General features: G+C 35.5%; 1 protein-coding gene and 1 non-coding gene across 6 annotated transcripts in view; both read right to left on the bottom strand.

The window, feature by feature from the left end:
* ARHGAP42 (Rho GTPase activating protein 42) overlaps positions 1 to 17649 on the bottom strand; it is a 312104-nt gene that overhangs the window by 42828 nt on the left and 251627 nt on the right. For 4 of the 5 annotated variants that reach the window (XR_010147096.1, NM_001358100.1, XM_024346820.3 and 1 more), the window contains 5 exon segments: positions 14833 to 14962; positions 9289 to 9389; positions 7306 to 7415; positions 2629 to 2707; positions 1208 to 1247 (listed from right to left, as the gene is read on the bottom strand). Coding sequence is in view for 4 of the 5 variants with exons in the window: in NM_001358100.1 (NP_001345029.1) it covers positions 1208 to 1247; positions 2629 to 2707; positions 7306 to 7415; positions 9289 to 9389; positions 14833 to 14962 (460 nt within the window). In the remaining variant the exon portion in view is untranslated. 5 annotated transcript variants of the gene reach the window in all.
* On the bottom strand, positions 16799 to 16903 carry LOC112204929 (small nucleolar RNA U13). The gene has a single exon (XR_002938672.1). It is a non-coding gene; the product is annotated as a small nucleolar RNA U13 (small nucleolar RNA).

Raw genomic sequence — 17649 nt, 5'->3', positions numbered from 1 at the left:
ATTTCTGAAGTTAATCACTAGAAAGCATTTAATTCAGATAAAATAATAGGTTTTTAATACATTCAATATTTATAACTTTCAAATGAGTGCTTTCCTAGTTTATATTTATTCCATTCTAACTCATATTTCCATAGCAATCTAAATGTCAGGGTTGGCCAGGCACAGTGGCTCATGCCTGTAATCCCAGCACTTTGGGAGACCAAGGTGGGAAGGTTAATTGAGGCCAATAGTTAGAGACCAGGCTGGACAACAAAATGAGACCTCATCTCTATTAAAAAATACAAATAAAATAAATAAGAAAAGTAAATGTCAGGGTTATTGAGTTTGTTTGAAAAATAAATTTAGAAGCCATAAGACAAAATCCATTGCATTACATAAAACTTGGAATTGCTTTCAAAGTTATATACATAACCCTAGAAACAAATACACAAATTAATTTTAAATATCAAGTAAAATGACTATGTAAAGCACTTATGAAAATACCCTAAACTAACCACAGATAAAAGATAGCAAGAAGTTGGCAGGTAATTAAAGAGGATTCAGAACATGATGAAAAACATATAAACTGTGTTTATAAAGAATGGCTACAAACTAAAGATTTACTAATAATACAGTAAAAACATCTTTTCCAACATATACCATGTGTAATGACAAGGTCCTTATATTTTACATTCTTAGCCACTATCCACTAAAACCAGCAAGAAGTGTTTATGTCTGCAGTCTTATACCTGTAAGAAAACTGGAGCAGAGAAAATAAGACAAAGAAGCTCTCCACTGTGTTATATATTTATATTGATATAGATAAATAAATACAGTATTTATACATAATTATATATGATTTAGCTTGATTATAATTATATATTTATTAATATATAATATATTTAATATATAATAAAAATATAATTATATATTATATATTTTATATAAATAATTGAGCTAAATATCAACTTTCACAAATCTCTATCAGAGATAAACCAAGGCATGTAAATAAGTAAACACCAAAGAAATAAAAATTAACTTTTGTTACTGTAACATCAGAAGTTTGTGGTTTTAACATGAGAAACATTTTAAATAAAAATTTCAAAGTTGCTGTACCATGAGATCAATGGTGTTATACTATTTCCCCAGAATACTTACAATCACCTAATGCTTTTGTGTTAAAAATAACTACATGATAAAATTTTAAATAACTATTAAAATGACTTACTTTCTTCTTTCTTGCTTATAATGGCAGGCAGAGTATAAATCTAAAAAACAAAGGATGTCCATTAGTTACTTCCAGTTAATGACCCAGCACAAAAGATTAGCAAGGTGATATCTGTACACTAATAGATGAAAAGAGTGTCTTGATTTCAAGGTCCTACAACTGCTGTGTCCACAGCACCACCTGTGTACCATCAACCAACTTCCTTCCTGTGGTTCACCCACCCTCACTTCCCACTCCTTTTCCATCCGTGGCTGTGCTGCCCCGGACAAGGTTCTACCTCCATCTCATTTAAGCATCTTATTCTCTGCCCCAGTATGATGCATAAGGAGCCTTTCTCAGGAAGTATCTCATAATGGATTTCCGGAATTGCTCCTTCTTCCAATTTCCTGCTTAGCATGTTCTCAATGTACACAATCCTAACTTGTACATTGTTGGGCTAACAAACTATTCCCTAAATTTGCTCTAAGTCAGGGCTTCTCAACTATTTCTGGTAAAGAGTGAATTTTCTTTTAAATCTATTATTCACATTTGTGTAAAATATGATAAAATTGAAATAGAAAATAACAAAAAAATCAATGCAGAGTTCCAATTTTTAAATTAAATTTAACAGGCTTAAAATAAACCAAGTGGCTACAGGATTTTCTAAAGGCTGAATCACAATTTCTGTACTGATCTTACTGTGGACTGGTAACACAGTTTGAGGGAGGGTCTCAAAGTCTGAGGACCACACTTTGTTTGGCACTATTGCTGTACAGGTTCTTTGCCATCTAAAGAATGGTTCTCAAGTAACAGGATGGCGACTCTTATTTCCTCTGTGTGTTCACCCTCTACTGATCTAGTAACAGTGTTCTTTAAGAAAACAGACAGTGATGAATGATTCAGCCTCCCTTTTACGTAAGCCTTCCTATTTTTTGTAAGTAGACTATCATACAATTTCAAAATAACTATTAAAAATGGGGATATGTATGGAAGTGAAAATGTCAAGCCACAGGCAGTTTTATTAAGTTATACTTTTTAAAAATGGTCTTGATTAGAGAATCAGCTCTTACCCTGAACCTTGTTCATCACTCTAATCACATGCCTAGCACAGGCCTTGCAAAGACTGGGCATGCGATCATTATTAACTGAATAAGCTAACCTAATGGGTGGAGCCAAGGTGATGAGTGTAAGCAATTTTTTAAGAAGTAATTTTAGGGTTTTAAATTAGTCCCAAAAGTCCCCTTATAAAATAAGTCAGAAAGGTAGAGTTATGGGCCACGAGTGAGACTAGGAAACCATAAAAGTCTCTACTCCCCCGATTTCCTTTTTTAATATTTTCAATTATACTACAGGCAAAACATTGTATACTATGAAAAGAATTTCCATACATTATAATTATTAGGACAATAAAACCTAAATTATAGAATGTGTCATAGTCTTACCGGTTCCTTCCCATCCATGGCTTCAAGCCAGAGTTTCCTATTAGCTTCTGAGAAGGCCTGTAACGTGATGATCCCATGCCTATTTAAAAACAAATACTTTCTATATTTACACATTTGCTACTTTTTAAATTCTCAGTTAACTAAAAAGATAAAATTTGAAGAAGAAAAGTTAAGAGAAAAGAGAAATGAAGACAGAGGAGAAAAACATAGGAATTTTTCTAAAAAAGAAAAAGACTGAAGTATAATACTTTCAGAAAAATCACTAGGCATGCAAAAAATGTTTTTAATTCTAATGATCACAGGTGATAAAATCATTAAGTGTTTTTGGTACAGGACAGTCTGAAGGAGACTAGTTTCAAACTATTTCCCTTGAAATGATCAAAAAGGATGAAAAAGTTACATTCTTCAGAGCCATCTATGAATTCCACAATATGAGAACTTGACCCTGATGTGGTACAGTCTAGTCACTAAAAACAATTACAATTAATATGTAACAATGTGGAAAGCCTCATATCATAACTAGGTAACAGGTAAAAAGACACTAAAACCAAAGCATTTCTCTATACCATGATGACAATATTGAAATGAATTCATTTAAAAATAATTCTCTCCCATGCAGTCATTCTGAAATAGTTACTTGAGGATATACTTCAAGAAAGAAACAAAGACTAGGGAGAGGAAGGGAGAAAACTAGCATATGGAGGAAAAGATATAAAATATTAGAAACAAAGGAATTAACTTAGTTAAACAGAAAATTGAGGGATCTGTGAAGAAGAACATTCAGATGGAAATTTTATTATAAATATTTTATAATTAAAAACCTGGAACGACAAATAATAACATACATCTCTTCTGCAAACAAGAACACAGATCATGAGAATCTTGAATATATATCAAGATAATCTGATGTTGGAGAATTTAAGCCAGTGTAGTAATACCAAAAATAAAATATTGAAAATCAGTATTTGTTGAATATTTACTATGTGACAGGCACTGTGTTATGTTTCCTTAATTCTCTCATTTAATCCTGAAAACAATTCTTTGAGGTGGGTACTTATTATCCTTAATTTAAAGATGAAAAAACCTAAGTACAGAGTTTAATAAAGTGCTCCAAGGTTATATAACCGGAATGTGTTAAGAGAAAGCATTAACATGTTGGTATTTGTCTACATAGAAAATCCAGAAATCTTTACACAAAACTATTAAAACTAATAAAGAGTTCAGCAAATAGGTCAGATAAGAGAATGATATATAAATAAACTAACAGCCTCTCTATGCAGTAGTCTTAACCATTTAGGAAAACAAAATTCAACTCATAAAAAAGAATCCTATTCAAAACAACAATAAAAAGAAGGTACTCAAATGTAAATTTGAAAAAAGATATGTAAAATATTCAAAAAGAGGTTAATTCCATACCCATTGAAAACTTTACTGCAACTTCAGTCAAAATCCCAAAAGATATTTTGAGAAACAAGGAGAAACTTAGTAAGTGGATCTTAAAAATCATAAGAACACAGAGCAAAAGAGCCAACATAGTTTAAAGCAGCCTAGGAATACGGTCATTGCCCTACTAGATACAGGCATACCTTGATGTATTTCTCTTTGCTTGATTGAGCTTTGCAGATACTGCATTTTTAACAAATTGATGGTTTGTTTGTGTCAACCCTGTGTTCTGCATGTCTATCAGCACCATTTTTCCAAGAGCGTTTGCTCACATCGTGTCTCTGTATCACATTTTGGTGATTCTTGCAATATTTGGAATTTTTCATTGTTATTATATCTATCATGTGATGTATGAAAAGTGATCTTTAATATTACTATTGTCATTGTTTTGGGGTGCCATTAACCATGTCCACGTAAGACGGCAAACAGTCAATAAAAGTTGTGTGTGCCACTGCTCCACTGACTGGCCATTTCCCCATCTCTTTCCCTCTCCTTAGCTTCCCTATTCCCTGAGATACAACAATATTAAAATTAGTCCAATCAATAATCTCACAATGACCTCTAAGTGTTCAAGGGAAAGGAAGATTCACATGTCTCTCATGTTAAATCAAAAGCTATAAATGACCAAACTTAGTGAGAAAGACATGTTGAAACCCAAGATAGCCTAAAAACTAGGTCTCTTGTGCCAATCAGTTAGCCAAGCTGTGAATGCAAAGGAAAAATTATTAAAGGAAATTAAAAGTGCCACTCCAGTGAATACACAAACGCTAGGAATCAAAACAACTTTACTACTGACATGCGGAAAGTTCTAGTGGTGTGTATAGAAGAACAAACCAGCCATAACATTCTCTTAAGCCAATGCCTTTTCCACAGCAAGGCCCTGACTGTCTTCAATTTTATGAAGGCTGAGAGAGGTGAGTAAGCTGCAGAAAAAAAGTATGAACCTAGCAGAAGTTGGTTCATGATGTTTGAGGAAAGAAGCCATTTGCATAATATAAAAGTATAAGATGAAGCAGTAAGAGTTGATGCAGAAGCTGCAGCAAGTTATACAGAAGATCTAGCTACAATCATGGATGAAGGTGGCTACAGTAAACAACAGATTTTCAATGTAGATGAAATAGCCTTCTGTTGGAAGATGCCCTCATTTAAGACTTCCACAAATAGAAAGAAGTCACTATCTGGCCTCAAAGCTTCAAAGAATAGGCTGACTCTTGTTAGAGGTTAATGTAACTGGTGACTTAAAGTCAGAGCCAATGCTCATATATCATTCTGCAAATCCTAGGGTTCTTAAAAATTATGCTAAATCTACTCTACCTGTGCTCTACAAATGGAACAATAAAGGCTGAAAGACAGCACATCTGTCTACAGCAAGGTTTACTGAATATTTTAAACCACTGTTGAGACCTTCTGCTTAAAGAGGTTTATTTCTAAATATTACTGCCCATTGACAATGCAACTAGTCACCCAAGAGTTCTGATAGAGATTTAAATGGAGAATAATATATTCATGCCTGCTGACACAACATATATTATGTAGCACATGGATCAAGGAATAAGAGGAATAAGTTAGACTTCTGAGTCTTATTAAGAAATACATTTCATTAGGCTTTCACGGCCATAAGTAGTGATTCCTCTAATGGATCTGGGTAAAGTACACTGAAAACCTTCTAGAAAGGATTCATCACTTTAGATGTCATTAAGAACATTTGTCCCTCATGGGAGGAAGCCAAAATATCCACATTAACAGCAGTTTGAAAGAAATTGATTCCAACTCTCAGGGATGATTTGGAGGGGTTCAAGACTTCAGTGGAGGAAGTTACTGCAGATGTAGTGAAAATAGCAAAAAAGCTAGAATTAGAAGTGGAGCCTTCTAGAAAATGTGACTTTATTGCTGCAATCTCATAATAAAACTTGAAAGGACTAGTTGCTTCTTATGGATGGGCAAAGAAAGTGGTTTACTGAGATGGAATCTTCTCCGGGTGAAGATGCTATAAACGTTTTTGAAATGACAACAATGGATTTAGAATATCACATAAACTTAGCTGACAGTGCAGTAGGGCAGGGTTTGAAAGGACTGACTCCAATTTTGAAAGACGCCCTACTGAGTAAAATGCTATCAAACAGCATTGCATGGTACAGAGAAATCTTTGTTGAAATGAAGATTCAATTGATGTGGCAAACTTTATTGCTGTCTCATTTTAAGAAAATGGCCACAGCCACCCCATCCTTCAGTAACCACCATGCTGATCAGTTAGCAGCTACCAACATCGAGGCAAGATCCTTCACCAGCAAAAAAATTACTACTCACTAAAGACTCAGATGACCATTCACATTACTTAAAATATTTTAAAATTAAGGGATGTATATTTTTTACACATAATGCTATTGCACACTTAATGGACTGCAGTGTAGCATAAACATAACTTTTATATGCACCGAGAATCTCAGAAATTTCTGTGACTCAGTTTATTATGATATTCGCTTTATTACAGTGGTTTGGAACCTAACCTGCAATATCTCTGAGGTATGCCTGTAGCTATAGGCTGTAGTTTATGAGCATATATAGTAAGTCATCATATACAAAGGGTATACATGGATACACACAATAAGCTAGTGTATTTAGAATATTGTGGCACTAATGCAGGAGAAGAAAGATAGATCATGGATTACAGAGCAGAGAGCAAGAAGCATACCCATTCTTATTGTAAACTTAAATTATACACTTAGATTTACGACATTTATATCTCTTCCAATACTTTGGGCTAAGAATACCCGGAACAGTGCTTTGCACACAGGAGGCATCCTGGAGGCATTAAACTTAGTTGGCTGAAAGAAACTTACAGTATTCCCACCTGCATCTTATTCCTTAGAAGCAAGGCCACCAAGCTTCCAAAGCCCACTGAAAGGCTGATCCTGGAGCCATGAAATATGCCATTGGATTCCTTCATGGTGATGGGGACCATGAGGCCACTACATGCACTTTCTCCTAATACAGTCATTTATATTGATTTTTCAGATTCTGCTTTGAGTGATGCTACTGTTTTCTAGCATCATGGATCTGATTTGCTTTTTCGAAAGCATCATGCAATAACAACATGAAAGAAAGAGATAAACATGTATACTGTTTTTTAAAAGACTAAAAAACACTTGAATGCTGTTTCATGTTTATATTTAAATACAGAAAGAGACACCGTTTAGCTTATGAAAAAAATAAAGTGAAAAGAAAAGCTCAAACCTTTCAACTACTTCTATGTCAAAGCAGAATCGTTTGTCAATTGAATCTGTCTTTCGTCGGATACAAGATTTTAATTTAAACATTTCCGGTGAGCTAGTAACAAGGCCATTCTGAAACAAGAAGAGTACCACAGTATTAACATGCTGACAAGTGAATTGAAATATATTAAATATGTGAGCTCAAGTTGCCATATTAAAATGTTTAACAGTATAGGTTATGTATAAAGGTCACAATCATACCCTGTCTTTTTTTATTCCTGACGTTAGCTGTCCGCTCATAATACATAAAACCATTTAATTAATGGCATATGCATGTTTTATTTAAAAGAATTATGTAACATGCCTGTCCAGTAACCTTCAACATATTTACTTACAATGTTAAATTATACTATAATGTACAATCCCTCAATTCTTAGATTTAGAAAACGTATGAAGTTACACAGTCACTTAACATCACAATTGGATATACAGAGTACTTGTTAGGATACATTTGGTGCTCTTAATCAAAACTCCCTGGCTTGCAAAGAGATTAGTATCATATGTGTGTCTTTGTATTAGAGCCTTAAATGATAACTAGCTCAGGTTTACAAGAGAGCTACGGAAATAATATAGTTCCAGTATATACATGATATAATAGTATTGCTACCATGTATATCAGGTTGGTGCAAAAGTAATTATGGTTTTCCCATTAAAAGTAATGGGAAAAAAAGCAATTACTTTTGCACCAACCTAATACAATGTGATTGTTTTGCTGGTAACCCACTGCTACACCGCTACTAAAACTGACTCTCTGGACAAGATCCAACATAGGCCACATTCATAGGAATTCTCTTTTGTCACTGAGATGCCAGTCTATTTTAAGGGGAACATTTACAGAATGTATGGCTAATTCTATCTTTGGCTACAAATGTCATCAATTTATTAATAGAACTTTGGCTTGGTCTACTTACATTATTAACTCACTGTCACATAAGTTGGATTTACAGTAGTAACTATTAGAGTAGAAACTAGGTGTGTTATGGCACTTAGTAACTTCCCAGGATGGTAGCAACTAAGGTGTCTTTTTCTCTGGTATGTTCTCCTTTATTTTATGTCTTTCAGTTTGAATTATTAGACTCTGATGAATGCCCAAGTACAATAAGTTTCAACTGACATATTTGAGTATGTGTCTAAGTTAGATCAACATTTACCTCTGCCATGATCTATACCACTAATTGGGCGAGGCACTTACTTTATACTAACTTTATTTCCTAATCTGTTAAAATAAGGCTGGACTAATTATCTCTAGTGTAACTCCCAGCTTTAGCGTGCTCAGATTGTGACCTAATTAATTCACAAGTTCAATCATTTGCCATATTCATACTTTAACTCACAAGAAGATTATATGCCACAGACAATAAAGCTCTCTGCAGCATTTCCTCAAACAAAGTACATTGTATTCTATACTGTTCACTAGCCATGTGAGACCTTCAGTGACCAATTTACTTTTCGGGTAAATGAGCATCTATTGGTTTCTTCTGAGAAAGCTTGTTAGCCAGCATTTTGGTCAACGGTATGCAGTGCAGAAGGGGACAAGGCATGCAGGGGCAAATGTAGCCTCCCTCAGAGGCCACTCAGGGGAAAGATACAGAATCCCTGAGCCTGCTCCAGCCACTGACAGTCCCTTCCTGGGCTGCTAGCCAACCAACAGCATAGACAAATAACTCTGCTGCCGGAAATGTGAGATGACACCTCTGTAATCTACTGAAGGATCCCTACATTTAACTCGACTGCTTACAAATATGCCATGGCCAAGTTAAAGGAAGACCCTGGCTACTCTTTTCAAGTCATTCACGTCACAAAAATGAGAGAAAACCTTTGACTTTCTATTTTTTTGTAAATGTGTACATGTTAACTAGAGAAACAAGTGTGATTTTTTTGTTTTAATTCCATTACTTAAATAATGAACAGTTTAAAAAACAAACAGAAAACAAAACTAACTCACCATTTTCCCACTGGATTTCATTTCTGAAACACTCATTGTAAATGTTTTACTTCCCTTATCATATGTACAATAATGTTTAATCCATGTAAAACCAAGCGGTCCTAATGTAAGGAAACAAAAAAATTTCAGATTTTGTTAATAAATGATTTGTATCAAAGTTTGCACATTCTCCAGTGCTATGATATACAACCGATTATCTCTCCTATACCATGCTAGTTTGTAACATTTACTGTGCATGAGAAAGAACAGAGGGACAGCGGTATAGGGTAGAGTGTCTTAGAATCAGACAACGTGGCTCTGCTTGCAGCTCTGACACCTACTTTGTAAAACTTGTGAGTTACTTTGGATCTGAACTTCAGTTATCCCACCTGAAAAAGTGGTATACTTGTACCCCATAGAGGTAGGAAGAATGAGGAATGAGTCCGAATTGTTTAAAATGGTGTCCTTACTTCTACCTGTATACTTTACTCTCATAACTGTCAGAAATATAGTGTTAAAAATTTAGCCAGGCCATTTCACTCCTTTGTTCAGAACCCTCTAGTGCCTTCCCATCTTACTCCTGATAAAAATCAAAGAGCCTATTATCCACAAAGTTCCAAGTGAGTGGCCTCCCACATTCTTTTCCCCATCTCACATCCCACTGCTTTCTGCCTTGTGCACTCAGCTCCAGCTACACTGCCCGCCTTGCTGGTCTTTGAACACAATGGAGGCATTCCTACCCAAGGGCATTTGTAGTTGCTGTTTCCCAGGCCTGGACTACTTTTCCTTTAGATACCTGCATGACTTGCACTGTTACCTCCCTTCAGGCCTTTTCCTAAATGTCACTTTCATAATATGGCCTTTCCTGGAGAGATATCTAAGATCTAAACACCCTCACCTTAATACTTATCTCTCTTTCTTGCTTTCATTTCTTCTTAGCGGTTATCACTGTCTGAAATATGATTTGTTTTACTAATTTAAGCCATTTATTGTGTGTCTCTGCCACAAGATTTTAAGAATCTATGTGAGCAGGAACATGTGATGTTCAACTGACTAGAATATGAGTTCTTAATCCTTACAACAGAGCCAGACAGATAGTTGTCAGTCAATATTGACAAATGAATAATGAATAAAGGAATGAATCACGCATCTAAGACTTCACTAAGTTCTAAGACTCTACTGACCTTAGAGTTATTTCCTCTTACTCCTAATCTGGAAAAAAACAAGTTCAAATTACTCTTTAAAATGAAAATAATTTCCACTATTTATATGAGAAGAAACTTGTATGTGTAATGTTCACTTTCTTTTCCCCCAAAAATACCATGTAACCCTTTCCCATAGCACCCATGTTATTGTCCAGTATTCTCCTTACGGAATTTATCAGGGCGTAGAATGCATTGGTAGTTCAATGTTTCCATGACCAAGGTGGAAGACCTTCAGTTTTCCCATAGGGAAGCCAAGTATCCTGCACCCAAACACCATAGTGGGCTGAGTGGATTGAAAATGGAGCTTGTTTTCTACATATGAATAGCATCTCCATCCAGGGACCCATCTTGCTTAACATCTGAATTTTTCTAGCAGCTACTATGCACATGTTTTTGCTGGCTTCATTTCGGAACCATGTTTAAAAGAAAGAAATTGAAATTTAAAAAAGTACCTCTTGAGAAAAGTGTTTCATGAGCCATTTAATTTTTTTCTTTAATAATAACGCCCTCGGTATCGAGTTTAATACTTAAGCCACTCCAGATTTTAAAATTACAGGGTGCAGTCATATACTTTATAATCACAAAAGATTATTACAATTAACTTCAATTCCATTTGGGGACCATTTCACACTATAATACTTAATAATACTTGTTGATAATTCTGTTACATGTGATGTAAAATACCTAAAGACTTACGAGCTAATTAGTGGAAAGTGACTGGATAGAAATTCTCATATGTAGTGAATTCATTATGTAGGTAGCAATATATGAAGCAATATTAGCTATAATTTTAAAATATAGCTGCTGCAATGCTCTGACATTTTAAACCAAAGACCCTTTTTCCCGCCTCCATCTGAAGTTCAGGACCTCCTGCATTTAATCCTTGAGTTTGCTGCAAATACATGCTGCTTTCTTTAAAGTTGACTGGCACTAGGCCAGGGCAGATGTTCTTAGACAAGCAATTCTACAGTTCCCAAAAATGTCTGGGAAAATAAAAATAGATTACAGCTCTAAAGTTGCAAAATAAAAGATGTTTAATTATTTTACCCAGTAATCATTTAAGGTTGCTGAGATGAATATTTGCAGTGCGGAAGGGGAATTAACATTCATCGAATACCTACTAAGTGCCCATATTTTATCTAAGAACCTTTTATATCAGACATTATAAAGAACATTTTAAGAAAACTGAGCCTGTGACCTACAGATGGAAATACTTTCATCAATAGGGCATGTGACTGAAGTTGTTCTTTTTAGAGAAATGATATTTTCAAGCTATTTTAGAATTAAATGAGATAAACATAAATTACAAAGAATAGTAAGAACCCAATAGTAAGCATAGTATTATTCTTATTGACACTACGGAGAATAGAGACATTTTACATATGACAACTCTAATTCTTGCAATATCATTATGACATGGGTTTAAATCCCTCTCTTTTATAAATGAAGCAAGACTGAGCTCAGAAAACTATTGGCACAAGTCACAGGTCAGCACAGGCATGGAATCCCAATATAGCTCTAACTCTGGAACCCCTGGCTCTTCCGGTTACACTGAAGTCTAGCAGAATGTGATTTAATGCATGCCTCGAGGTGGATAACATAAACACCACATGCTCAGGTAGAGTGGAACTCTGTGTCCAAACAATGAGCTAAGCCTACCCCATCACATCCATCTCCATTTATCACTCAATTTATGGCTTTGATATTTATTTGATATTGATCACTGGCTGCTAATTGTGTAAGTGTGTCTTACGTTTTCAACTACAGAATAAAAATCTTGAAGCCAAATATTTATCTCATTTTTGTCCCCCACAGAACTTATCCACCCAGTGATAGCAAGTCCACAATCGATACATCTTAGTAAACTGGTTTGATTGTTTTAATTGTAAACGCTTTCAAAGATCCCAAGTTAGAAGGGGCTTTGGATATATGCTCCTCATATAAAATAATTCCAAAAGCATATAAATATATTCCTTTTTCTTTATATCCCTTGGCAAAGGGAATAGGAGAAGATGATAGGTGGGAACAGACAGGAGGAAGGGATTATAATGAGGCAAGAAAGAACTTCTGAAGGTGATAAATATGTCCATTATGTTGTAGTGTGGTGATGGCTTCACAGGTGAATGAATGTGGCAAAATTTATCAAACTGTATGTTTTAAGCAGGTGCAATTAATTTATGCCAATTAGACCCAATAAAGCTATAAAAATAATGCAGGCAGATACAGATCAAATCAAGATGGAAATTGTCTTGGGGGAGGAAAAATATCAACAAAGAGAGTGCTAATAAGGAGAAATGAACTGTGAGACCCTCCAATTCAGACACTGCTAAGGGTCCATCAAAACAAGGACACAACCAAAGAAGCATTTTAGAAGGATCTGTGGGAAGCACTGTAGAAGACGCATTAGATGATGGGCAAGCCTGGAGGCAAAGGGTGAACAGTTAGGAGGTCACTGCAAGGGTCTCACCTGGGCGAAGGCAGTGGAGATGGAGAGAAGGTATGGAATCAAAGGATATCAAGAAGACAGAATAGACAGGTTTGTCCCAAGGCTACAGAGAAACACTGGTACTAAGGATGGATTGCCTTGACTTATGTAGCCTAGGAGAGTGAGGGGTGCCATTAAGAGAGATTAAAAAAAAAAAAAAATCAGAGAAGAGGTCAGTACCACAAAGGGCTTTATCATCAGTCTAGAATGACCCAGAGAAGTTAAGCATCTTAGAACAAAAGATACCAACATCAGGTAAGCGCATAAAACACTGCGCTTAGTCCATCCATGTAACCCCCAAATTATTGAAGGGCCTATGCTTATAGACTGACCCAAATGTCCAACAGCTTGACAATAGGTAGGCAAACCATGGTTCCAACCAGTGGGTGCACTCACTACCAAGTAGGACCGAATATGATATATTTGAAGATTATGTACAAAATAATATTGCAAGCTAATCTAAATCTTTTCTGTTTAGAATAAAATATTGTGTGCCCACAAAGATTTCAGCAAGTGTGTAACACCTAGAAAAGTATTCAAGAAATAAAACATAATCAGACCATAATGAATAAAAAATCCAAGGATGGTACCTCCTCTACCACTTTCACGTTTACTGCCCTCACTGGCAACAAATTCTTCCAGTTGGACAAATATTTTATTGGTAGAAAATGTGAGCTCCTCTCAATGTACTGTCACATGAAGGCTCTCAAACCTGTACAAAATCATTTAAATACTCAAAAATTTCCTTAGAGTCCTTTCCAGGCTTGAGTAAAAAACATAACAATAAAAAAAAATAAAAATTTCCTTAGAGTCCTAAGTGAAATCTATATACCCTACTGACAAGCCAAGGGATTGGTAATTTTTCATGAACTGGGGGGAGGGTAAAAGCTACTTATTATGCACTAACTATAGAGTACCTAGGCAGATCACTAGTTTTATCATGTTTAGATATGAAAACAGTAGACTGGCCAAGGTAGGTAGTTATGAGAGAGAAACATTCTAAAACCCAGATCTCTTGAGCCAGTGTTCCTCTATCATCAAGTCCATGCAGTAATAAATGTTTGCAGAGTCTGCTGGATCAAATCAAATTTGTGTGTGTCCTGCTCTCCAACAAATGAGCATCACTTAATCATGTTGCACATACAGTATATCAAAAGCCTTTCACATTGGTCCACGATGGGCTGGAGACTCACACACAAGTGTTTCTTCACCAAAAACAGCACGAGAATGATGCCTTAGGGCATATCCGGTTTGAAAGCGTTAATGTAGTCAAAACAGTCCAACTAATTCCACTTAATGACAAGTAACATGCACAAAAAACTCCAGTTACACAAGTCTGAATGGCTTTTTAATATTTTTGTGAGAAAAATGTCCTTAGTGTGAGGCAATTATAATAGTGCTCTATTGGCTTTGGTACTTATTTCCGAACCTCAGGAGCGCCAATTTGACATTACCATGACTACCAATTATACGCCTGAAAACTGACAGGGCACAAAATTAAATAAAATAATGCTGCCAGAGGGTAAAACTATTATCACAGTCACCAGGATGATTCATGTCAGTAAAGGCTTTGGCTTGCAATTTTCCATGAAACTTTAAGTTGAGATTAAGTATCACAATTAAACGCTAAAACTGAACGCATGTTATGGTATGAGTGAAGACTGTTAAGTCCCAAGTTCAACAATATGCCAGCTTAGATATCCTGATGGCAAAATGCGGAAAAACGTCCTCATTTTGGTTGTGGTGGGGGGAAAGTAGATATAAAGCTATAAGAAATTTCAGTCCTCCTACTTGAAGGAAATACTGCTAACCAAGTCACATCTCATGATTGTGGCTAAGTCATAAGAGATGTGAAATTATGTCTTTGTGACTCACGTTTCTCCTGGACATACAGATAGCCTTCCATCGTCCACTGGCTGGGTGGTCTGTAGTCCTGGTTGGCAGATTTCATCCTTTGCATCAACCGCTCTACCTCTTGTCGAGTACTTTCAAAATTATTCCTTGTCTTAAGTAAACAGAAACAATAATTTCAGTCATTATTTTCTACCAAGTTTCGGCAACATCCAGACTAGTATTTTATTTTGCTTTTATTTATTTTTGAGACAGAGTATCACTCTGTCAACCAGGTGCAATTATGGCTCACTGCAGCCTTGACCTCCAGGGCTCAAGTGATCCTCCTGCCTCAGTCCCCACAAGCAGTTGGGACTGTAGGCACACACCATCACACTGGCTAATTTTTTGTAGAGATGGGGTCTCACATGTTTCCCAGGCTGGTCTCAAATTCCTGGGCTCAAGCAATTTGTTCGCCTCCCAAAGTGCTGGGATTACAGGTGTGAGCCACCTGACCGGCCCAGAAAAATGTTTCAAAACTGCAAATTGCACAAAGATGACCTTGATTCTTTTGGCAGTATTCACCACATCTATGTCTTTGTGATGTTGGGTCCCAAGGTCTGATTTGAACTGATTTAGTGAAAACTTGTCTGAATGACCTTCTGCATGTTTCTCTTTGAATCTCTGTGTGTGTGTGTGTGTGTGTGTGTGTGTCTGTGTGTGTGTGTGTGTGTGTGACCTTCTTCCTATTTTCACACTCTAACATTATTACTTAGGGGGTAAACTATGGCAATTAAAAAAATACAGGATGCACTACATAAAATTTGAATTCCCTAAATACCTAAGGTAAAAAACAGATACATAGGGACTTAGTTTCTTTTGAGGGAAAAAAACAAAATAAATTCATATACTTTTGATACATGTGGCATTGAACAAGTCAAGAAAAGAAGTTTGTTACCACAGTTCCAAAGGCGATTTTTGAAGAAACATCACGTAGCTTGGTTTACTAGCAAAGGTATTATTAAGAGGTGAGTGTATAAATTAACTCATAAAAATCAATGGGTTTCCAAGTTCTAACTTCTTCTGTTGCAAGAAATAGATTACTCACTTTAAATCAAGTTTATTTAAGCTATAGGAAGAATCAGGCTTTTCTCTATGAATACCTCTTTCGCATTACCTCAAAAATATGCTTCTGAAGATATAATAATCACTACCACCTAAATCTAAGGAGTTTATGCCCCATTTTAAAAAAAAATCTCAAAATTAGGAAAATTTTCTTGTCACTTTCACTATTTTTGTCTTTCAAACATAAGGGTCTAATTTTTTTTTCTCCATTTCCTTACTTCTCTCTTGTTCCTGAATCCTAGGAATCTTAATGTAATTTTATTTAATGTGGAAGTAAATCATAAAAATAGTTCAGCTTTTATAATTTTCGCGTTTAATAGTAACTGTAAAAGCCTAAATACATTCCATATGGAAAAACAATAGAATGAATTAAAGGTGAAATTGATTCTGCTAGAAAATCTAAGTCAAATAAAAGCTAAAACTCAAAACACAAGGGAATAAATCCCCTTACATATTTCTTATGGGACATTCTAACTCTGTAGTTTTATTTACTGGACATTTCCACAACGGCAAGAACCAGATAAGCAGAAAAACATACACTTTGTAGAAAATTAAGTGAAGATTTTCCAAATGATTTGGGCTATATAGTACTTGGCAGTCAGGGTTTCAGTTATAGTAAAACCTCAACAATTAAGACATCATTATGTGTCAGGTTTGATCATGTGAAATGGGTTGGCTCAACTTTTGGGTGTGTTTTTATTTCAATGCAAGTGTTGCTCAGCATTTGAACATCAGAATTTGTATAGCTATGCAATCAGAGACTAAAAGGATTCATTAGACAATTTTACAAAATAAATTCTGATAGAAATAGGTGGCCTGTACGGAAATAATTCTCACTTTAAAAAAATTTTTTATTTTGTATTTATTTTTTCTTATTTTTTTTTCAGGTTAGACGGTTAATATGCTGAGATTGTAACAAAGTTCAGAGGGTGGCATGTCTCACACACATGCGTGAACACCCAAACATCATGCCCATGAACTACAAAAGGATCTCTCACTTATGTTTTAAAGCAGTTATTTTGAATGCCTCGAAACCACATTCAAACCTGTTATTTGAAAATAATAAACAGGACATATTTTACATTCAATTTCAGAGAAAGATGAGATCTTTGTTATTAAAGTACAATCCTTCATTTCACAAATAAAGAAATTTTGCTCTCTTAAAAACGAGACTTCTCAGGCTAGGCACGGTGGGTCACACCTGTAATCCCAGCACTTGGGAGGCCGTGGCGGGTGGATCACCTGAGGTCGGGAGTTCGAGACCAGCCTGACCAACATGGTGAAACCCCGTCTCTACTAAAAATACAAAATTAGCCAGGTGTAGTGGTGCATGCCTGCAATCCCAGCTATTTGGGAAGCTGAGGCAGGAGAATTGCTTGAACCCAGGAGGTGGAGGTTGCGGTGAGCTGAGATCATGCCACTGCACTCCAGCCTGGGTGACGAGCGAAGCTCCATCTTTTAAAAAAAAAAAAAAAAAAAAAAAGACTTCTCTAAGGTCTTATTTCCTTATTTCCAGTATTTTCTTTTCTAGTTTTCTTGAGGTATAATTGACAAATAAAAATTGTATAGTTAACATGTACAATGTGATATTTTAATACATGTATACATTATGAAATTACCACAGTGAAGTTAATTAATATATCAATCACCACGGTTACCATCTGTGTATGCTGAGAACATTTAAGACCTAAACTCTCAATAAATTTCAAGTATTCAATACAGTGTTACTACCTAGAG

This window comes from Pan troglodytes, chromosome 9, assembly GCF_028858775.2.
Source record: "Pan troglodytes isolate AG18354 chromosome 9, NHGRI_mPanTro3-v2.0_pri, whole genome shotgun sequence".
NCBI classification, from domain to species: Eukaryota; Metazoa; Chordata; class Mammalia; order Primates; family Hominidae; genus Pan; species Pan troglodytes.
Note: the sequence above shows the minus strand (reverse complement) of the source record. Positions and strands in the feature narration are given on the sequence as shown.